The sequence below is a fragment of the Rousettus aegyptiacus genome, unplaced genomic scaffold, assembly GCF_014176215.1.
Source record: "Rousettus aegyptiacus isolate mRouAeg1 unplaced genomic scaffold, mRouAeg1.p scaffold_m13_p_3, whole genome shotgun sequence".
Taxonomy (NCBI): Eukaryota; Metazoa; Chordata; class Mammalia; order Chiroptera; family Pteropodidae; genus Rousettus; species Rousettus aegyptiacus.
In genome coordinates, this window is record NW_023416306.1 from 136,349,303 (window position 1) to 136,373,589 (window position 24,287).

At 40.8% G+C, this 24,287-nt stretch overlaps 1 protein-coding gene across 9 annotated transcripts in view; it reads right to left on the bottom strand.

Annotated features, from left to right (window-relative positions):
- The window catches only part of NIN (ninein), an 88,682-nt gene that overhangs the window by 45,931 nt on the left and 18,464 nt on the right, over positions 1-24,287 (bottom strand). For 7 of the 9 annotated variants that reach the window (XR_004956186.1, XM_016145801.2, XM_036238215.1 and 4 more), the window contains 2 exons: positions 23,026-23,107; positions 11,969-12,138 (listed from right to left, as the gene is read on the bottom strand). Coding sequence is in view for 6 of the 9 variants with exons in the window: in XM_016145801.2 (XP_016001287.2) it covers positions 11,969-12,138; positions 23,026-23,107 (252 nt within the window). In the remaining 3 variants the exon portion in view is untranslated. Of the gene's footprint in view, positions 1-11,574; positions 11,653-11,968; positions 12,139-14,755; positions 14,861-23,025; positions 23,108-24,287 lie in introns of those variants that run through there. The other 2 variants (XM_036238217.1, XM_016145808.2) reach the window with 2 other exon arrangements.

Here is a 24,287-nt window from a genome sequence, read left to right on the forward strand (position 1 = left end):
GTTACTATTTGCTGAAGAATGGAGGCAAAAATAAGCCTAGTGTGTTTGTGACACAGTGAGGAGACTGAGATGCAGCCCAAAATAGGTAGGCTAAAAAGCTCAAGTTAAAATATATATTGCTGGTAAATTACATTAAAAGCAGTGAAACGTATCTGAACAGGGCCATTTTGCCTCCTTATCTGCAATGTTACTACTGTATCTTTTGAGTCACAGCATAGAGTTGTGCACAAAAGCACTCGGTGCATAAAGACAACCAGGCAAGGGCATAAGTCAGAACCAACACTCATGCCTTGCTCCACTGACCAAGCATGGCAAAGCTCTGCTTCAACCAATGGCAACAAGTAGGTCTGCAGTGGCCTTTGGCCTTGCCAGCGAGCTGCCTGATGGTTCCTGTTGGCAGGTTCTGCAACCATCGTAGGAAACTCTGTTGAGAAAAGGTGTAAGCCCCCATTCAAAACCCAGTGGCTGTTTCAGCAAAGACCCAACTTTATGAATGAAGCTGCCTTTGACAACAAATAACCAGCCCATTCTCTGTGATGTACAAGATAAACTGATTTCTTAGAATCCTGAAATAAACTCAACAGGAAAATGAGCCTAGTTAGCTCCCATCTCCGGAGCTTAGATTCCTCAAGGCAGAATGGTGTGCCACCTAAAATTCTTAAATTAAATGTTGACGTTCAGTAGCTTGTTCTCGTTGATATGGGCTGAAGTACCTCTTTCAGGCACCCTAAGCACATCTGCTCTGTTCCCCTCCACACTCACTTATGCTTGTCCCCTCGTCTTCACTGAAGGATAACTGTCCACCAGGATTTCATAGTTCTTTATTTTACTTAGAAACATAGTCTATGGCCATGCTAGCCTGAACAAGCCTGATTTCGTCTGATCTCAGAACCTAACCAGGGTCAGGCCTGGTTAGTACTTGAATGAAGAGATGACCTAGGAATACCAGGTGCTGTAGGCATAAAAAAAAAAAAAAAAAAAAAAAAAAAGATAGCACCAGTTCAAGGAGTTCACCAAGTTTTGTCACACTAAACAGAAAACACAAACTGACAACGCTGAGATGGATTCTTGCCATACAGAAATGGTATAAAAGGCCGTAACTCGAAATACATAAATTCACTACAACTCATTCAGACTACCACTGAAAGTCACTAATATACATGGTACCCGTGGAAACTGAATTAGTGCGGTGTGATTTTTCCTTGTTTGTGATTACAATTTTATCAGCCCACGTTTCCACATAAAAACATATTTCAAACCTGGAGGATGTATAAGGCATGGAGGAAGTGGGAGGGAAGTGGAGTAACTAGTCCTCCACATATTTTCGTACATTATTCTTTCTAGGTAGAATTCAATTGTTTTTTTTTTATATACATATAAAAAGTTTTAAATCAATAAAGGGCCACTAATAAAAGCATCCTGTCTGTCTGTCCTTTCATCTTTATTTTCTCATCCAACAGAGCAAATGATTTAAATGTTCGTATTATTTTGGCACCCCCAACTGTGGAAATTGATTATTCAGTGTATAAGTTTGATAAATCCTAAAATGAAATCCATTAAATCCACCTAAAACAAATAAAATAGGTTTCTATGATCTGAGAACCATTTGGTCAAAATAAAACCTACCAAATCGCAAGTGGGGGATAATTTTTAAGAGCACAAACTGACAGGAGAAAAGGCTGGAGAACAGGTATCACTGGGCCCCAACAATAAAGGGAGCCTCTGCTGGGATACAGTTGGAAAAATGCACACACACACCTTTAAAAAAATCCTTGGTAACAATTCCTAAAATAACAAGGTGTGTATCTTGCTACATAAAAGTTTATTTTTTACATTTGCTCACTTCTCAATTTATTTAAAACAGTGAGCAATTAGTTCAGAGGAGCAAGAAGCTACAATATACTGTCTCCGACAAGTCTCTGGGACTGGGTGCATGTGTCAGAGTCACTCCCAAGAGCAGTACTTCCCTGCTGCCTAATTCTCATCCCTGACTAATAAGAGCTCAAGTGTGGGTGTTACAGCACAGATGTGGGAGCCAGACCGCCAGGCTCGGAATCCTGGCTTACTGACCAGGTTAGGTTTGGACCAGTTTCTTAACCTCTTTTGCCTCAGTTTCTCTATCTCTAAAATGGGAATAAAGTAATACGTATTTCACAGAGCTGAGTAGAACGCTTAGAATTGTGCCTGGCACACAATAAGCACTGTGAAATGTATTATTTTTATTGGACATGTGTTTATGTAGCACATATCAAAATTTATGTTGGCAGACTTTCTTTCATTACCACGTTTAAATTTAAAGCATCAATCTGCGTGGCCTTGGGGAGGTATCAGTTATTCATATAAATCTGTAAGAAAAATGCCAAGTCCCCAGCAAATATGCAAAGAACACAAACAGACAATTCGCATAAGAGGCAACACAATTAAACAAATATGGGGAAAGGTTCATTTAAACAGTAATCAAATGAAAACCAAGGAATCATTTTGTTCCCATTAAATTAGCTAAGTATTTAAGATATAACTGCTATTACCATCAAGTTATGATTTAAAACTATTAACTATGTTATTGGTAGCAATGTAAATGGATATTATCCTTTTAGTAAAGAAAATGGCTTAATGTATCAAAAGCCATAAATATAGTCATAGTCTTTGACCCAATAATTTCATGATTTCCGATGGCAAGACAATCAAAGAAATAAAAACGTATCCATAAATATCTACATTTAGCATTTTAATGGGTATTGAAAACAATGTAAATAGTCAACAATGGAGTATAAAAGTATAACGATACACCCTAACATAGTCATTAAAAGTATAATTATAAAACCATATAGGAGCATGGAAACACATCTTATGAAATGTTAAAAGAAAGACAATAACAAAAATGCTATCTACACTATGACTACCGCTAACAAAAATATTTATACAATTAGACAAAAACTGGAAGGAAACAGAGATCATAAAACAGATGCATTTGGTTGAAGGAATATGGGGAACAATTTTATTTTTTTTACTGTTATAAATGCTGTTTATACAATATAAATAGGTACAGCTTTGCTATTTGTTTTTGCCCGCCTGCCCTCGAATTCTCACTAAAGAATTTCCTGTGACTTGGGGGTGTGGGGAAGGGGGAAGTTCTCTCCCTTTGGTAAACCACTGCAATGTCTGCTATGCCCTCCAGCACTGTGACCTGTGACCTGTGACCTGTAACAGATAGAGGAGGCTTGGTAGGAAGCCCAGGTGCTGCTCTCCAGGAGGGTGAAAGCTGCTGATGCCAATGCCTCCTAAGCTTAGCAGAGTGTGGAAAGTCCAGGGACATTCATCTGAGACCTACTTTGGGGACTGTGACCACAATGATCCAAAAGAGGCTGTCTTGAGACAGCCTAACCCAGTGGCATCAGGAACGGCACAATCTTCTAAACCCCAGGCAGCACTAGCAGCTTAAAGGATTTCACACAAACAATGAAGGCAAGGGGTAGTGAGGTAAGAGATAACTCGTTTTAAAATCTTTAGGGGTAACAACTTCCCAAGCATTTCTCCCATGGCCCTGTGTAAGAAACACAGATCCAACCAGGAGAAGCAAGCTTATATTAATGGCTACATTTTCATTCGAAGACCACCTCAACTGGAGATGGAGTTTGCCATCCAGATAAAGAGAGAGGTAAGCACATGGTGGCAGAATATTTGTTATTAAATTACAATGGGGGGGTGCGAATTCAATTCATTCACAGCTCATTTACTTTTATTCTCACTGCCTGGAGCCAGTAGTTCCAATTAAAAAGCAGGAGGAGAGAGAGGGAAAGGCAGGTTAGAAGGTTGGGGGATTAGATCATTTGGCTACTGCAACTACGCCAATAAAAGGAGGCATCATTCTGGAACAAGGTCGTTTAATTGCTGTTGGTTAACGCGGAGGGGTGAAAACCTGGCAGGTGGCCTTTGGACACGGATCAGCCATGAGCACTGGAAAGGAGATAATCACAAATATCTCTGGGAAAGCGTGGGAGAAAGGGAGGAACAATTGCTGGGATGTGTTCTCAGCATAATCCATGAAAATGGATTTTTAATTTCTGCCCTCGAAATCTTATGTGGCCTCACACGGGAGAAATAATTGATATTAATAAATATTTAAAAAATCATTCTGTGGGGCTTTAGTTACTCCCAACTCTGGCAGCAAAATTCAGTGGCATGCGTGAGCTTGAGGGTCTGGCAAAGCTGTCTGGGTTAGATCTGGCTGTGCCACTTCGTGTGACCCCTCATTACCTTACTTCATCTGTGAGGTGGGGATGTTCACCTCATGGGGACATGAAAGCATATGCCCGACACTTAGGAATTGTTAGCTATTGCTATTATAACTTCAGCCAGAACAATGATGTGGTTAGGGATTTGGACTCCAGAGTCAGACTCACCAAGTTCAATTTCAGCTCCGCCCCTTACTGGCTGCGCAACCTTGGGCAAGTTACTTAACTCCCAATGTACCTCAGTTTCCTCATGAGTAAGTGAATAGCAATGCCTACCTAAGAGGGCCTGCTAATATTTGAAAAGTACTTAAAACAAAAACTGCTACAAATTAAGTGCTGAATGCCAGTAAACACATACAACAATTATTATTCCCATGACCTGGGTGTTCAAAACTAGGGCAAGGGCAGATAGAGGAAAGAAACAGCAGACAGACCAGGACCAGCTTTAAAAACAAACCTAGAAGAGACTTGCAGAAGTTACAGCTTTGAATGGTGACAGAAAGAACTCTAACTCTGGGACGTGAGCACACTGTAAACACATATATGCCTTACTATTAAAGTGCACAGCTGAAACTTATTGAATTTCTTTAACCTATGTCACCATTAAAAAAAATCAAAAAATAAACAAAATGTTAAAAAAAATGAAAAGAAATTACAGCTTTGAGCATGGTAGTTATGCTAAATAAATCAACTTTTGACTCAGCTTAGGAGCAAGACCTCCCCAGGGCCCCTCCTCACAGTGGACAGAGTCCTCTGGGTGGCCATGGCAGGCAGGAGCTGCCTGCATAGCCACAATACCAGGCCAAATGTGCTGGCCAACAGCCCCACTGAGAGGGGACAGAGGGTCAGAGGTTGCTTGACCCCAAAATGGCTACTACAGAGGCAGCCACCATCCCCTCAAGCAGATAAAAGGATCTCCCGCACCCGCCTTGTTGAGCTGTACATCTCAGTGTTACGCCAGTCATCGTGGCCAGCTCTCTGGTTGTCCTACAGCTGGACAAGGGTGCTCTGTACACGTGGGTCGCACAGGCTACACTACTTTCAGGAATGCTTTCTTTGGAGGGACACCTGCTTCGCTGGACTACAAAGCAGATGGCCCGAGACTCTTGGCTCCCAGGCTTCCAGCCCCAAGGCTAGGCCAGCATCTGCAGCCTGCAGGCCTGGCGCGGCCCCTGCCCACAATAGCCCAGTCATAGCCTCCACCAGCCATCTGCTCCAGTGCAGACCTTGTGCCCTGCAGAATGTACGGCTAATTAAAACGATTATGGGGGCATACTCGGGGCTATTCTTTCCCAGCAGAGGTTGCTGAGCTGATCTCAGCAGCCTTAAACGGATATTTTTTTTTTTGAAAAGGGAAAGCTTAGAAGCCCAGAGAGAAGAGGAAGGAAATTTACTAGAATAACAAAGCTCCCTAAACAAACTGAGCCATAGTGTTCATTTTACAAGAGCAGCATACTTAGCTAAGCAAGTAAGTCCCTAAAAAAAAAAAAAAAGGAAAGGAAAAAAAAAGAACAAAATCAGTTTAGGAGAATGCTTATGATCGAAACTGTTAAGACTTTTAAAAACAGCATCTATGGCGTCTTTAACTGAGTTCCCAACATTTACAAAACTCGCACTCTGGGCCAAGTACTGGACACTAAGTGTGGCTAGGAGGGCTGGCTACTGTTTCTGCAGGGACACACTGCCTGGGACTTTGGTTCATTTCCTGCTGTCCTGCCTTTGAAGGCAGAGCGGGCAGTGGAGAGCGCCTGACTGCCCAGCTCTCAATCTATTCTGAACCCAGGGACAAGCTGCTCGCTTGCAGGGCTGTCTCAAGAATGCAAATCAGTTCCTTTATCTTTAAAAGCAATGAAAGGTTACAAGCATATACTGGTGATAACAGGAATTAAGGTATGACTTTTAAAATACTGTCAAAAAGACTTCAGTACTGCCAGTGTAAAGAAATGTTGAATTTAAAAGAGTTTGAGCCTTTAGCCTCTTTCACTAAGGTTAGGGACTGGTTTTGGTTCATGGATTTTAAAGTCCTTAAAGGAAAGGAATTTTTTTTTTTTTTTTTTAAGATCTGCTCATGGCATCTTGCTCATCAGAGTTGCTCCCAAGGGACAGGGAATGAGGCTTTTCTATTTGGAAAACACTTAATGGTATAGTTGGAAAATGTTACTATTATCATTAAAAATGACTTGTTGATTGTTGATTTGTCTGTTTATTTCCTAGTTAAAAAATAAATATTAGTAACTGTTGACCTGGAAGGAGGTAGGGGTGGGGGCTGACTCCAGGGGAATTCCCTTTGGGACCAAGTCTGGATGACCTACCAGAACAGCAAAACCTGAAAGCCTTCAATTCTGAAAGCTGAGGCTGTGTTACAAAAAGAGACATCTTATTACCTTTGAAGGGGCTTCTTTATATCACTTTCAAGTGATCTACAATTGCATCTCAAAAGAGTGTTTCATCTCTGGGAACAGCCAGATGATCTAATAAGACTTAAGAAATACAAAGGGAAAGACTGGCATTCCATTAATAAAGAATGCATCCTGATGATATCATTTTATTTGATGGAAATAAATGGTAATAGTAGGGAAACTGCTTAAGTACTTTGTCAAAGTCAAAGACTAGAACAAAATATGTAATGAGAGTAATGGGAAAATGGGTACATTTCAAATACAAAATTTCTTAGCACAACTTCTCTCAGTATTAAGAAGTTTGCTCCGGAATTAAATATTTACTCTATTCAATGTGAACAAATAATTCATAAAGTTTAACTGCAGTGTTATGCATCTATGATTTTATGCAGGATAGTAAAATCAGCATTTTAAAAAAATTTTTAAACTACCACTTTCTTCCGTTACACCCGGAGTCCCAACACAAAGACTTGATTTGCTTGTCTATTCCTGAGCGAATGCAGCAGTTGGCTTTAGCTTTTCTCTCAGGTCCTCACTTAAACTGTCTGGTTTTGGCTTACGCTATTATTGTCTACAGCTGAAGAAATAATTGTTTAAAGCCTCTTGCTCTTGATAAGAATCTTACTAGATCCCATTTATTCCCTATGGAGGAAAACAGTTAACAAGGTGTCCCCTGTTTTCAACGAGGGCAGAAAGCAAAGTGGCCCTGCCCCAACTGTATTAATTGAACAACCTTTCCTACCAAGTCTGAGTATTACAAAATAGAATTGAGAGCGTTTTGTTTTTCTGCCCCCTTCCACCTACCCTTAGAAGAAACATGAGCATAAAATCCAAGGTCAGTTCAGCAGGCACTACAGATATGCATATGAAAGGGGAAAAATGGACTCTCTGGAATCTAAAACCTCACTTCTGTCTCTTAATGAAGTATAGCAAAAACAATGACAACCAAAACCTTCTCAGTAATCACACCTTATGCTGGAATCAAGAATGTGCCCTTTGTTGGTTGGGATTAATTCAGAATAGAATGTCTAGTTGAATTGCTTTGAGCGAAAATGATCCCATGAAAAAAGAAAAATCACTTTCCTTTCAATACCACACAGAATGAGAGGTCAGACTCCCAAGGGATCCATTTGCCAGATAAACACACTAAATTGGAAGGTAGATGCACTTTTCGGCCTGATAGTGGAATCCACCTGTCACTTGTGAATTAGCACATCCTGCTTCAGGGTTTCCAAGTGAAGTTCTGTAATACACATTTAAATGTGGAAAATTTAGCAAGATTACAGTGGCCTTTGCCTATGGAATGACTTTATTGGCTTGTAAACTAAACTTGGGAGGGGAGGCATGCTTACTAGCTAGGTTAGATATCTTCTGTTTTAAAAAGAAAGAATAAAATTGCCTGAATAAAGCTGGAGGGAAGGGTAGGATGGAAACTAATTAAATGTTTACAATTTATATTAGGGCTCTAATATATGTGAACTGAAACAAAAGTAGAACACAATCAAAAACACCTTATAACAAGGTTTATTCTCATATATCCTATTCAGGGGATGAGGCATGGTGGTGGAGCGTTCATTACCCCATAGCTATGATGTGGGGTCTCACCCAAGGCACCAGATCACAATGGTGTACAAGACAGTCATGAGAGGAATCCCAAGTCACTGTAACTAATGTAGCCTGAAGCTTCACATACGACTCACATTAAAAATAAATTTAGTTGCCAGAAAACAATTTCTGTAATAGCATCATTCCCACTTGCCTGCATTTCTACCTATGTCTTCTTGGGTGGGAGGCAAACAGTGGAGTAACAGGTAGACTGCAAAGAGGCATGACTACTAAGAATTACCTATAACTTTCATTATATGTATAGGAGAAAGCTTCACAAAGAAAGATGCAGGAAAACATTTTGAACTCCTATCCCAGGAGCATCGGGATGAATTGTCAAGCTATAGCAACTCCCCTATTATGGCATAACCCTAGAGAGAAAGGGGGGAGGGAATCATTGTTTTATCCCTTCAGATGACTGTTTGCTTCCATATCCCTACAGGATGAGTTCCTAGAAGGAAGGGAGCCACCCTGAGGACCGCTTTTACAGGTGCCTGTGACACCCTTTCATTCCATTGCCCACCCCTCCCCAAGTCCTCGGGTAAATACTGTTTGATTCACCCTAGAGCTAAAATTAGTCTCCTGTTGGATAGCAACAGCCAGATTTCTCCTCCATGTAACTTCTTATAACAGGTACAGGTCTTTTTGTCTTTATCAAAAACTCTAAAGTTACTTTAGAAAAAGGCAGGCATGTCTGAGAGCAGGAGAAACTGCAGCCCACAGGCAGGCTAGGAATTCTACCTTCCCTTGAGCCAAGATCCAGGAGTCAAAGGAAACCCACAATCAAAACCAAGAAGGCCTATCTCCAGCTCTTCATCTGACCTTTATGAAATACTCATGCCAGGGAGAGACCCAGCCCTGCTCCCTCCTTCAATATTGCCCAGTGGCACTGAGATGAAGTATGAGCCACTAGTAACAAACACACCCAAGAAATAAATTCTTAATGCCAAGGGCAGCAGACAAAAGGGCCCCAGGCACCAAAAGGGAGAAGCAGCAGCCAACAGTACCATAAAGAACTCCTGACAGATTCTGAACTCTTTAAAAGTTAAGAATAAATGTCACAGATCATTGAGAAATTTTTCTTCCCCACAGTCCCCATATGGGACAACCTTAGAATACGGAAGGTTATCCAGTACTCTGATGAGACCTAAACAGCTTCTGCAGAAGGGACAGGGATATTTCTAGCACAAGCCTATGCTGCCCAGAGCATAAACTTCTGTTAGCCAACTGAGTGTCCCTAAATGGCTAAGGCTACTATGGAAACTGGCCCGGAAACAGGACTGCTATCCTGACCCAGCAGCAGGCAATAAGACTGACACGTTGATTAAACTATGCCACTAGACTATGTATCCGTGAGTGTGACCTACGACCACGGTTACTGTACAAAGCTGGGATTGGCCCTTCTTACTGCCGACAGGAACATCAAAAGTGTCACATGTGAAGCTATTAATTTTTCAAAGTGATGAATTGGTTTGAAAACTGACAGGCTCAATTCAGCTGACAAACACTTCATTTTTCAGCAAGAAAGGAGCTGGATGAGCTTTGGTTTGAGTCCGCCATCAGTAATTTAAAAAGACAGAGTAAAAAAATGGCAGCTGGTACTTCTGTAGGCTTTCTGGGGTGGGATATAACAGACTATCAATGTTGAGTTGGGAGAAGTCTTCCAGGGAAACAGACAACAAGAGAAATGACCCTCTCCAGGCCTCCAGTAGCTATTCTACTGATGGTGGGCAGCTGAATGCAAAAGCTTCAATATTTAGCATCAAAAGGTCATACCTGAGAGGTTCTGGAGGAGTTAAGGAAGCTCAAGTATGAAACGATTCTCCCAATGTACCCTTTTGGTCAGATACAAGCAGCAAGATTTTGCCCACTCAGGCCTCAACTCTTATCTTTAGACATAAAACCAAAGTCTCACTTTTTAACAGTAAATCTCACTGGTAGTCAGATAAAACAAGGATATAAGAAATATGCTGCCAGCAACAAAATCAGTTCTGCCCAAGTATCCTCAGATGGCAACTACAAACTACCTGAGCGAAAAATAAGTAATCATTTAATTTCTTAGCACCAAATAATAATGCCTCGGGTAGTAAAAATAGTTGGAGAAGGGAGACACCAGACTTAAAAGTGTTCTCCAAATAACAAAAGCTTGCCTCTGAAAGTGTTGAGACATGTTTTCATCATTTTATTCATAGAGAAGTATCTTGGATACATTCCACAGGGTTACAAGTCAAGGCTACCAAACAGGCTTTCTGTAATAAAATGACAGCCTTCCTGAGAGCAAGATAAATATTATGAATACTGCAATAACCAAAGTATGCAAATTCGTTCTCTGATGGACCCAGGAAAGAGTCTGAAACCAAGTGAAGTAAGACAGGAAATAGCCTCTGCCTCAGGCCGACTGGCCCCCAGCGATGTGATGTTCTAGGCAGCGTTTCCGTCTTGCTTCTCATGGCCTTCTCTCTTTTCAGCTGTTACTTCTCTCCCACGCTACTCTTGCACCATTTTCGTGGTTTCTCTCTGTTCTCTAGCTGCTTTTCTTCCTCTCTTCTGGCTCACATTTCTGACACTGCTCTGTCACTGCTGGGGTGAGACCAGGCATTGCTTTTATTTAAAAAATGGTACGAACTCCTGAATGACAGACCAGGTACATGTCTTCTAAACTGCAATACTTATGGCAGGTTTCATTTCTGTTCCGTCCTTGGGCTCTTTCTAGTTACCTTTGAGTTTGTAGGTATTCTGGAAAGTTGACGATGCTAGATGTCTGATTTCTGGGGGAATTACTGAAGCAAACTTTCTGTAGATTTTAGTATGCTGAACATGGATGTTAGATGGCAATGCAGGCGTACACGCACGCACACACACATATACATGCATACCTCCAATCAACCTACAATCTACAGACAACATTGAGAAAGTTGAGGCACTCTGTCGCTTTCCCAGTTTATATTGGTATCTGAAATATTTGCATCCCTAGTCTGGGCTGGGATGCGCAAGACATATTTAGAGCTTGCTCAGCATGGCATTTTCCATCATGTTCTATAAATGGCATGCTGGTAAATGAGCCATAAAGAAAGAATAAAGAAAATGTTACTGCTTCTCCTTTATTGGTACATAATGGCAACGTGTAAAATGAAAAGCAGGGAGATGAGTGAGGCAGGCGAACCTCTGATTGCTGGAGAGCCGGATGTGCCTGGGTGTCATGGAACCAGTAAGAAGAACTGTGGCAACTGCTGAGTTGCTGCAACAAGAATCAAGTTTTAAAGCTGCTTGACTCCACCACAAAAGATAAGATGCCGGTTCCTAAAATGCCTAAACGCGCTGCTTTCACTTCCTACCTGTCACAGACGCTGTTTTATAGTTGGGGGAGTGGGGCAGGTGGCTTTTCACACAATTAAAAATGACAGGGCCATGGAGGAGAGATCTACTTCTAAGAAGACCTATAAGTGGCAGACCCCAGATTATCTGAAAAAAAAAAAAAAAAGAATCCAAAAATGTGTAAACATAAAGCATGCCTAGAAATGTGAGCTCTCTCAAAGTTGAAACAGAGATGAAAACATTCAAACAATAGAAAAACTAGCCATATGTATCCAAAAAAACCAAGAAACAAGATTAGCAAGTAGATGGTAACTTAGAAAAGCCATAAACTCCCTCAGTTCTCCCGTCTCTACACCACAGTGATGTGGGAATCCGTGATGCAGTCCAGATGGATGTGCCTGTCTGAGTCCTTACCTCATTGTGGTCACCAGCTGGGATGTGTGAAGGCCGTGCTTCTTCATCTAATGGTTCAATCACTGTTACCTCTGCAAACTCCTCCACGGATTCTTGAAACTCAGGTAGGGACCTTCGTCCGTAACGCTTCCCACCTCTAACATATTTGGGCTGAGCTTCTAGTGAGCAGTCTGTGCAAAGAGACAAGAGTTGAGGCCACATTACATGACGATCTCAGCCCCTAGCTGACACTCACAGCCGTCAGACACAGCCTCTTATATCAGCCCCAGAATAAACCGTCACCATTTGCCAGTTGTGGTGGACGTGGGCGTATGTGAGCCATCAGGTCAGATGCAGAGCACAGCTTCTAATCCTGAATGATTTACAACACCCCGAGTGTATCTCTGTACATGAGGGGAGAGAGTCAATGTCATCGGGGAGGGATTTGACTTAAAAGCGCAGAATTAAGAACAGGACAAAGCAAGGGGTCTTATTTATTCTTCTGTTTTTCAAGCTAGTGTGTTGCAGAGAAAGGGAAAGGATGCCATCACACTAACAAGGAGACACACTGGGGGAAGTCTTAGAAAATCATGATAAAACACACACCGTATCAGCACTGTAAAGTTAGTGTTCACACCAATTAGTTTGAAACACACCCCTCGTACCTCAGTGACTCCTTTGTTAACCATCCCACTTTCTGATCTATCAGATAAACAGGATGACAGAACAAAGAAACTGACACGGCGGATCCTAATCAATGAATGACAGCGCATCGCTTATATGCGACCTGGCATCAAGAGCTCATTATAAAATTAAAAGCTGTGGAATAAAATAGCAAATGCGAAACTGCATTAAGAAAAATGGTATATTATGTTTTTTCCTACTTCATGAGCTTCAGTGCTGTACAGAATAAAAAGAATTGTGCATAAGGAGAGTCATCCTTTGACCTTAAAGGACTGCAGCATTCTGACATAACGTGCCGCAGGGTCGACACTGGCCACCTCCACCACCACCACTGTTTCCACCACCATCACCACTGCCACTAAGCCGTCTACCACGGATAGCTTTAAAGCAATAAAATAAATACTTCACTCTATGCAAATGGCTTCATGGATACAGATTTTTTTTTTTTTTTTTTTAGCACCTTGCACAGAATTAGGAGAATAAAATATTCTATTAACAGGCAAAAGGCCAGCAACACTTTGATTCTTATCATCCACACAGACACACTGTCTCTCTGGAGAACATAATATGTGTGCTGTTTGAACACAATCCAACAAGATATGTCTGAACTCAGACACGTAGATTTTTAGGTGAGGTATGCACACATACCAACAAAATGAGGGTGGTTGATTAGATAAGAACTAAAAGGACAAAATCCTTGCTTTATCATCACTGAAACCACGTCACTTGGTAGTTTTCCTGGGATGACAGTGACATACTTTGCCTCTCCTCGCCTCATTGCCCTTCCTCTGGTATAAGTTCAGATTTCACAGATGTGGTCAGATGCATCCTGAAAATGCTCAGCAAAGCTCAGAGTGAAGTATTTATGCTTGCTCTATAATTTCTAGCGATATTTATAACCAGCTTTTTAAAAGTCCCAGCCAAGTCATTGTATTAGGTCGAGCGATTCTCTTACGGAAAGTATTTAAGCATACAAAATTTATAGTGAAAATTACATGCATATTTGAAGGTACCTTTTATCAGAAGAGAGTGTGTCAGCTTGTGAGTATTCAGGAGTGGCCCAGACACCCGAGCTACTTGTTGGCAGCTGACACTCACAGATGCTAGTCAGATAAGAGGCAATGCAGAACCATCCTTAATTTATGACATATTCTTACATTTTACCAGCAGACAACAAGATACACCATTAATGATGATGGGGGCTTGGAAAAGATTAAAAGGAAAACTTATAACACCAGAAAATGGAACATGGGATTTTCCCAGTATGGGAACACAGCCGTGGTCTGGAGAGGGCAGTGGCGGAGGAGGTCTTGATGCACGCTGCACTTTTTCAGAGGAAAAGGAGCAGTGGGACAGAGCAATCACCTTAAAAATTTCACTGCGATTTAATCCAAAACCCACCTGTGGATGAAATGGTTCCCTAGCTATTTTTCACTAAATACCCCATGCCGTGTAGGGAATAGTGGTGGATTTGAAACAGCTCTTTTTCTAAGCAATGGAAGGTAATAGACTGTGAACCATCAGGGGCCCTGTGGGGTTCCCGTTGATTTATTGCGTATTTTTGCATTGCCAAGAACTTAGAAATTTTTAAATTACATTTTATTGTAACTAATTTTGAACAAACTTTTAAGTGAACACCTTTCACAGAATGTACATATATCGCAAATTAAATTTCTAGAGAAATTTATTAAACTGTATCGTCTTTTTGGAATAAAGATATTAGCACACACAAAGGGCGAATGGGTATTCAGGTTTCCTCATGTTGAATGTCCCAAATCGTCCATGTGATCAGTAAAGAATTAGACTAATCACACCAATTAAAAACAGTTACTTCTTTGACTTACACACTCACATGTCCCTCTCCTATTTGGAACATCAGCATCATTGTACTTACATAACAAGAAAAAAAAAAAAAAAGACAGCAAAAGTAAGGAGGTCCAGAGAGAACATACATAGTCAACAGCCATTGCTATGTTTACTATCTGAAAACTGCGATTCTCCTTGTCATTCTCAATCAGGCCTTTAGAAGTCCACAGCAGCAGTCCACTAAGCAGGAGGCCACGGTGGAAATTTTAAGACACTCTTACACATCCAAATTAACGAATGCCAGACCCCTTTCCTTACCATGCCGAATGAACACTTGCAAAACCGCGGCGGAGGCAGTTTACTTTACGAGAGCATCCAGATGTAAGTTACATATTTCAGGGTTTCATACTGGAACAATCTGATCTGTGCCAGATAATACGGAGTCATTTGATTAAGAAATAAAATAACTTACATCACACAGCTTTCTATAATGTAAGTAACTGCTCTAGTCACGAGCTCCAAGGAGAGATGTGAAATGTCAATGAAACGAACAAAATATAAAGAGCTGCTGTGCTGTCAGGGTTTTATTTCCTTGAACATATAGTTATGATTCTACCTAGATTGTCAAGCTTCTGAGTTATTTTCCCTTCTTTCCCATTTTCTGTTTCTCCTATCTGTCATCACTACATAAAAATAAAAATGGGCTTTGAAGGAAATCAGACAAGACTCCCGCTTAGAGAAGTCTTGGACCCCATTTCTGGAGAGCTTATTATGAGGTACACCAATCATACTAAGGTGGCTTAGAGGCAGCTCTACCTGATCTAGTTTGAATGATCTAAGCTTTAGTCCATAAACAAAAAAGCTTGGTTTGATTCGATTTTCTAAAGACTGCTAGGGTCATACAGAAGCAAATAACCGTCTCTATAGAGCCAATAGTCAAAAAAAGAAAAATCTAATTAAAATTCAAAAGATAAAAACAAAACAAAACAAAACAAATTCCTTTCAGCCTTAGAAATTAAACAAAATTTGGATGCTCAGATACCATATTCTTTATTCTGAATCTCATCTGTCCCAACTCCAGAACTGTAACAATGTTCACCTTCCAGAATCAGGATGAACCAACATACATGTGTAGGACTCATGACCAGAAGGCCTTACAGGTACAATAAAAGGAAAACTGAAATGCAATGTCAGTGAGAATGACCACTAAGGAGATAAGCCAGCTGCAGGCAAGGAAAACAACTGACCTGCACCCTCCCCATACCTCTCCCAACTCCCTTCCTTCCCCGACTCTAACTGGGCATGAGTAACTCTCTCCTAGGGACTGATGGCAGCCACCAGTGTGATGCAGATTGCCATTTGGAACATTGAGCTCTCCTGATGGCCACAGACAAAGCAACGAGAACCCAAGAGGAAACTGAAAGAGTTACCTGAAACCTAAATATTATTTATTCAATCAATGCTTTCTTTGCAAAAAATCTAAGCTTAGACTGGGAGGGAAGTGGTATCCACAGCATCTATGTGGGAAGTTAAAGGAGAGTTTCAAAGGTGCACTCCAGTATTAGGCTCACATTTAATGAACACCTGTCATTATGCTGTACCTGCTGAGGAATAATGAATATTTTATCATTTTTGAATCAAATTTCCCAGTTCCCAAAAATGACCTGAGGATATTTCCATGATGAAAAAGAAAGCCCTGCCTTTATGGTCCTGATATCTTTATTTTGGAATTGCTCATGCAAAGCCTTGTTTTCTGCTTCCATTCCTACCCCATTTAGTCAGCCTGGAAAATTCCCCAGACAGCATCCCCTTTCAAAGGACCTCAGCACAGGGGCACCGCCAATCTGAGGCTCTCCAAACTATAGTTCTGCTGAGCTCACAAGATTCCCAGAATCCATCTGAAAATAAGATGGAGTCAAAAACGAAGCACGTGCAAATCTCATGACAAGAACCTCGTTAGCTTCCCTAGGCAGCATGTAAGCACCACCGGCCCACCGCTTATCCCCATGTCCCTGCCTTCTCTGACGGTGCCCTTACACAGGATTCCGCAGCAAGAGCACAAACTCGCCTGATTCTCCAGAAGAGAAAAGGGAGAGAAAGAATCGAAGGGGAGATCAAGACTGAGAGGGAGGGAGAGGCTGGGGGGAGGGGAGAGACACCAGGAGAGAGATGGAGGGTGGGGAACAGAAGATGGGCACAGACCCAGAGGCCTGTGGAGGGGGACCGGGAGGAACAGACTGGTGAGGGGACCAAGAGGTAAGGAAGAGTGTGGGGTGGGAGCAAGGAGGCCAGGAGTGTAAAGGTGAGCTGGAGTGGTGGAAAGAAGAAAGGTGGCGAGGAGAGGGATGTCCGAAGGAGGGAAGGAGAGAAGAGAGGCCAAGAGAGAATGAACAACATAAAAAAAGACATCAGGAAAGCCTTCCAACGTGATCAGCCATTCTCTGCCCCCAGTATGCTCCCTGCCTCTGCGGGAGGTGTCAGCAGGCAAGGTCATCACCCCACATTCGCATGTGCACAGCCCTTCCAAGGCAGCTGCCTCTGGGGCGATGTCACATTGCTCCCAACTACTCCTCTCTCCTGATGCACATGTTCAGTTGGAGCTTTCAGGTCCTCCCTGGATGCAATGACAGAATTTTAGTTGTCTCTACTTCAGCTCCTACCAGCTTCTTCCGAACACAAAGGTACTGGGGGTGGCTCAGAATAACCTAGCCTGGGAGGGAGTTTTCAGGGGACGGTTAGCACCCTAAGGAAGGCAACCTCCAGAGCTGACTGGTCTGACTCCAGTCTATCTAAGCCCTAAGGCAGCTAAAGATCAGTCAAAAGGAAAAACTCTTTGAGTTGATAATAACACTGACTGCTTCTCCAGCTTGCTCCTGGGAGGAGCCAGCACACCAGGGAGAGGCACCCACATGGGGCCCCGCAGCAGAACAAAGCCAGAGAGTCTCACAGCACTCAAATCCCACAGCAAATTGCCTTAAGCTCATTCTTTGTGGTGGGTAAGGTTAGTGGCAGTCACACACACAATGACGTTATCCAGTCTGTCATCTCAGAAACTAGAGCTTCCTCCATCTCATTCTTGCCCTCCTTCCCTTTTCCTTGTAATCTCCTTTCCCTTCGCCAATGGGCTGAAGTAAGAGGGACATACCAATTCTCTAACACTCTCTGCAGAAAATGAGCGACTTCACAGCCTGTTCGGAAATCTTCTCATACACTGCAGTTGAAATAAACTTACATCAGAACTCATGAGTAAACTGTTTCATTATCAAAATTCTCACCAGTCCTATTTAGTTTTAAATAACATGAGTATTTTTTCTGCACATATACATTTTTAAAGACTGCCTTTTTATCCTTAGTAAAATCATCATAAGTATTCTTCTATAGCACAGTTTAATAGCTGTTTAACCTTTAATTTCAGATACATTATAATTTGCCTAATCAATACATTGCCAAATACTTATGCTTGATACATATTTTTTCATATTTTATTATTTATGTATTTGTTTGTTTGTTTAAGGTGAGGCAACCCTTGGCTGACTGACAGATTGCAAGGACCTTGTCAGTTTACAATCCCTTATTTTTTAATTTTTTACACCTATAGCACCTGGTCTGCCTAGGTGGTCTCCCATCTAAGTACTAACCAAGCCTGACCCTGCTTAGCTTCCGAGATCTATTTTCGTGCGCATCATAATTATTTCTATAGCATAAAATCCAAGTGGCATTCATTACCCGAAGGCATTTTTATAGTTTTTGGTGATTATTGTTTTTATGTCATTCCAGAAAGGTCCTACCATGTTACCTGACCACCAGTGGGTATGAGTTTTCAATTCCCCTCGAATTCCTGCGCTGACTCCTCACACCCTCTTTTGTTGGTACTGGTGATAGTGGTAGTGGTTTTATTTTGCTTTTAGAGAGAAAAGTTCTGCTCCTCACTGTCAACATCTCATAGATACCAAAGGATTAGGAGACTAAGTGCTTACTTATCTTACTCAGATAAAAAGAGAGAACAACGGAACACGCCTGTTGGGCCATCTGTGTATAATAACTCCTAAAAGCAGGAGTGCCTGGCCTAAGGCTTCTGAAGTTGCAAACATCCATCTTCAATCACTGCAATTCAGGATCTAGCCCAATGCCTGTCCATAGGAACCACTTCAATGCACATCTCCTGAGTGAATGAAAAGATAGCTATCTGTTTACTATATTTATAGCTGCCTCAAAATATAGGGAAAAAAATGAAAACTAGGGTGGTTCCAGGGCAGCTCCATAGTGTAGTGGTTGGCACGTCTGCTTTACAGAAGGTCCTGGGTTCGTGCCCCAGGTGGAGCCACGGACCATACCCTGGGTGCGCCAGGCCCCGGGTGCACCAGGCCCCAGAAGCACACTACCAGCATGTGGGAGGAGACGCCCTGCCTTCAGAGATCCAGTTCTTAAGGAGAAACAACAATATCCATAGGTCAGGGGTGGAAAGAGGGGGGAAGGAAAGAGGGGGGGAAAAAGTAGGGTGGTTCCTGGAGTTAGGAATGCTTATTACAAAAAAAAAAAAAACCTCCAATCATCTGCACCAAAAACCATGCCTAGTCTTATTTTTCTAGTGATTTGGCTTTTGCAAATCCGAGTTTTCCCTAGCCAGATTAACAAAGAAAAGATAGTCCACATTAACTATATCAGGAAAAAAAGGGCTACCTGCATTATGTTAGCATTGACTACAGAACAGAACTCTAATGCCAGATGCATGAAACGAGGACAAAATCTCTGGGGAGCAGATCCGAACTGCATGTGGATGCCACGTAGCTTAGAGCATGTGCCAGCATTTCCATCACAAAAATCCTATCATCCAAGGCTGCAGCAAATTGAATAAATGACTAATAATTAAGTTGTTGCCCCTCACTTATTCCAGGAAAACAATTTAAAAATTAAATTGTACATGTAGATATGAGGGAGTTATGCCATGGGCAATATTAATCAGGTTGGAATTTACAAAGGATTTCCCTACCACTCAAATCCATTTTTTGGACCTTACGTGAATTTCAGGGTTTCTCATTGTATTTTTGTTATTGTTGTTATTTTTGCTTTTTAAAGAAAACACTTGCCTAAGATTTAGAATCATAAATATCAGAGTTAAAAAGATGATGAAAACAATCTAGTCCATATCCCCTAATTTTCAAAATAAAGAAACTTTACCTCAGAGAAATTATAAATGGTAGAACCCAAGACTATGGAAATGAGTTAATTTCATCTCCTCTCAAATCCTATTATAGCTTTGTTTTTGTATTTTTTATATATAACTGCCTTTTATTAGGGGACTATGAGAGCATGTCATGTGTCTCTAGCAAGCAAAACTTTGGTGTCAATTTATGTTAGGTAAGATTTTACAGAAAACCAAGTTTTTTCATAAAATTAGATAATGTCATTTAGATATTAGGAGACATCACAATGAAATCTTGGAGATGAACAGATTTTAAGTATTTTCTAGTACAACCACTTTTACTGCGAGGTGATCAAAGGCCACAGAGGTTATAACACATACGGCCACCCAATTAGAAGGGCAGAGATGGATTTCCTAACTCCTGGCTCAAGGCTCTTTCTACCATATCAAGCTGGCTTTTCTATATTATGATCTGGTAGAGCAGCCAGTATTTTAAATGTATAAAAATCCTAGATGTTATAAAACATCAGCTCATGACCTATTCAGTTTCTAAGGCCATGCCCTATGGCCTGCCTATGTTTTCAGTCACCTTCCATAATTTAAAGGTAATCTTCTCTCTCAAAGTCTAGGAGACCCACTGATTTCAAAAGGCAAGACAAAAATAGCACAGCCCTGGCCCCTTACAGTAGAAGATGAATTATGTGCTGAACAGCCAAATAATGCTGAGGACACAGGCCTGTCACTAATGACCAGGTGAAACTTGTTCTTATTCACTCCTTCCTGCTGCCTCTAGCCACTTGTCAGCATCTTTCTGGCCAGGCTGCACTGACTGAGGACTGGTTGCCTCTAGCTCATCCATCTGAAGGTTAACAACCTTATACTACAGGCTCCTTGCATCACATCCCTTGGTGATACAGCATCTGCACCCTCCTCTGTCACTATCTGTGAGACTTCAAGTAAGCTATGTCTCTCTTCAGGCCTCAGGTAGCTCATGGATAAAATGGCAGAGTCCTCTCCAGCCTGACAATGATATGGTCTATGACTTAAGGGATAGTCATTTTCATAAAGGGGAAGGAGAGAATAAACTTGGGTGGCCTCTTGATATACTGCATTTGAATCCTGACCCTTCTTTCTGTCTCTTGCCAGCCAAGCCAGTCAGCCTGTGCAGGTGGAGTCACATTTTAGAGTGAGTGGGGGAACAGTCAAGCAGAAAGAACTGCATGATCCCCAGACATAACTGAAAGGGCCAGAGATGGGAAAAAGAAAAAACAGAGAAGGTCGGGAACAAAGAAGGGAACGTGGGAGGAAGGGCTGACTCACTGCCTCCTATTAGATAAAACACTTAAGGCACAGGCTCAATCCTAGATTTTATCCTGCCAGACCAAACATCAGGGATGTGACATAAATGCAAGATGAAATGCTATGATAAGTATGCTGCTGCTTCATTACATGGATTTAGGGCAGCTCTATAACAAAGGTTTGCTCCAGCCTACCCAAAGGATGAAGCACACAGCAAAACTATAAAAATCCCTTCTGCGTGTTGTCTCAGAAGACTTGTCCAAATTATGGTTTGGGCCTGCATAGCAGTGAGGGACACACATAACTCTGAAACCACCATCTGGAGCCAGATTCATAAACGTTACTTCCTAGCTGTTACCAAGCTCAGTCAGCCATTGTCTATGTCCTCGTGCCATTATTTAAGTCTCAATATTGTACAACTCTAGGGCGCACCCTTCACATTTGTGGTCACCATAAATCTGTATATTATGACAACTTTCTGGCAGGTGACAGTACAGGTTTTGAAGGGCAGCAAAAGGATTATGTAGACATAGTGGCAGGACTGCCCCTTCCAAACCCACATCAAAGCACATTATCAGCCTACAAAAGACCATGGAACTTATGCTTATATTTCCTATGTTCACGTTAACTAAACGTGGTGATGTCACCATAGCTCTTTTCAGGGTCCTTAGATCTTGCACTATTGATTTCAACATAACAGACAACCTTAAATAAGGAAAAGCATCAAAAAAATGTGAGACCCCCCATAAGAACAAGTCTATATTCCAGCAGTAGGCAGCTACAGAAATTCTAATGTTAGTCTAGAAAATCTTAAGACGGCAATAACCTCCCTCCCAGGCTCATGTCGGCTTCCAAGAGCACTGGCAAGACTCAGAGTTGACAATGATCTTCCTAGGGGTGGCCACCATAGGCAAAAAAGAGGGAGATTCAATCCAGAATCCAAACAGTGCTAAACACAGAATGCATACATATGCCACAAACCTGGAGCATTTTAGAAGGCGCAATGAAGAACTGGATCACCAGTGAGTGTAAGAAATGAGTTCCCATCTGTGCTTCATCTAAATAGGTCACATTGAATGACTCCTTGTAGCGACAAAATATTAATGATTTCTCCTCAGTCTCAAAAACTGGACTATATTTTTGATCTTTTTCTTCTAAAGACAGGTATAATTTACAGAGTAAATTTCACCCTTTCAGTACACAATTTTATGGGTTGAAAAAACTCATAAAATATGGAACTACCACCACACTCAATATTTTAAATGGTTTCATCACCCCCAAAATTCCGTCATGCCCCTTTATAGTCAATACCTAGCCTTAGCCTGACAACTACTGATGTGATAAATGCAATACAAATCTCAAAAGTGTCTAGATGTCCCCTTAAATATTTACCAGATTTCATCAATTTGAAGACACATACACACAAACAAACCTAGATTTGAACACTGAAATTAGGATATCTTATAATAAATGACATTTTACCATAACTTGCAACAATTTTTTAGAGATACATAAAATAATAATGTGTTTTATAATCTATGGTATCTCTAAAAAATCAATGAAGTATATTAAAGTCATAACATTCATTGAATACTTACTATGTGTTAAGCATTGTGCTAGGCCCTGGAAATACAAAAATTGAACCACATGGTCCTCAGAACTATCACTTGAGAGGGGGAGATAAACAGTTATAATATAATGTGGTAATACCTACAGCAGAGGGTTATCCACTCAATAGGACTGAATAAAATAATCTCTAGATAGGTAGGCCACCCTTCTTTTATCGGCCAAAATTACCCCCAATTCCCATCCTTCCATGTCCACAGGAAATAAGGATAAAGGAAGTATCATTCAGCCTCACTCTACTCATTTAGGAGTGAGTTATCACCACACCACCTGACATATCGCCTAGGAACAATCCAATTATTTCTTCCATAATTCACTGTTGTTGGAGGGAAGTCTCATTTTAGTGTTCAACAGCTGCAAGGCTTTTATGATAATATCAAAAGACAAGTCACTGAAAATAACTGTTCAATCTGTGAAAGGCAGTGTCCGAAATTTTTCATAGACATGCTTCAAGGTCCCCAAATTCTTCCTTGTACAACTTTTAAAGGGGAATGTAGAGAAGACAAGTTAGTGTCCTTACCTGGTTCTTGAAAATGTTCTTCATTTGATAGAGTTCTAGACAAGAGAAGTATTAATGCTTCTTTAAATTGGTCAAAATGTACCTAAAAATAAGGAATTAAAAATAAATTCAAAATAGTTTCCACAATCTTAAGGAAACAAATCCATCTACATACAAAGTACCAGAACTATTTTTAGCATCCTGAGAGTCTTGAAGTAAGTCATAACCTGCTTTTGTTCCTTATTTTTTCTTAATTTCTCTAAAGCACTAAAGGGAAATGGGCTAATTATTTTTGACATCCCAGTGTCATAAACACTAATGTCAATATTTATTCAACCTTGCAGAGAAAAGCTATATAGCAAAACCTTTTTTATAATCTCAGAAAAAGATGTTTTGAATTCTTCTTTTCCTTATCTGAATAAGCCCAGAAAAGAAAGATATTAGGTTGAGTATTAGGAAAAACTTTCCAAAAAAATGATCCATTGTAATGATACCTCAAAGATGCTTTTGTCTCTTAAGATATTCCAGAAAGGAGTAATTCATCTTCTGAGGATGACTTGAATATAGTCTTGCCTGGGGCAGTTACATAATATTTATCTCCCAAGGCCCCTATGATTCTATAAACAAGCAGAAATCAATAACAAACACAAAGGATAAAAGGAATTTGGAAAGCATTTTTCTGAATTCTTAAAAACACAGTTACCTCAACTAAAGTAGGAAAGAACCTGAGTTTTATTTAAGTAAATGCTCAGAATAGAGATATCAATTTCGTTAAAGGGGTAAAATAGATTTCTTTATGGCCAAGTATATTCTTTTATAATGTAAATTTATGTGATCTCACCCTGAGGCAGAAGGGAGAGATGATATTTCTTCTCACCATTATTCTAGTTTGATGTGGCGTCTATTTATACAGAAGCCCATATGTAAATACAAAGTTGTTACATTTGTAATTTGTGCTGTCTTGGGTTTCTTTGGGTATCATAACAAAACATCACCTAGAAGTTTAAATATAGGTGACAGATAAAAAACGCTTTCAAATTAAATTTAGAAAGGCAACGAACCTCAACAGTTACCTAAACAATAGAGGGGGGAAACCATACAATGTTACCCATGCAAAGAAAAATCCACTGAGATTTCCATGTCATAAAAGTGAGTATTCTTGCAACTGACAAGAATACTCTCTCAAAGTATATGTGATTTCCCTACCACATTAGATTAATTGGAATCACATTCCAAAATCATATTCCTTTAGATCACATAGACTGAAAGTTGGCATAATCTAT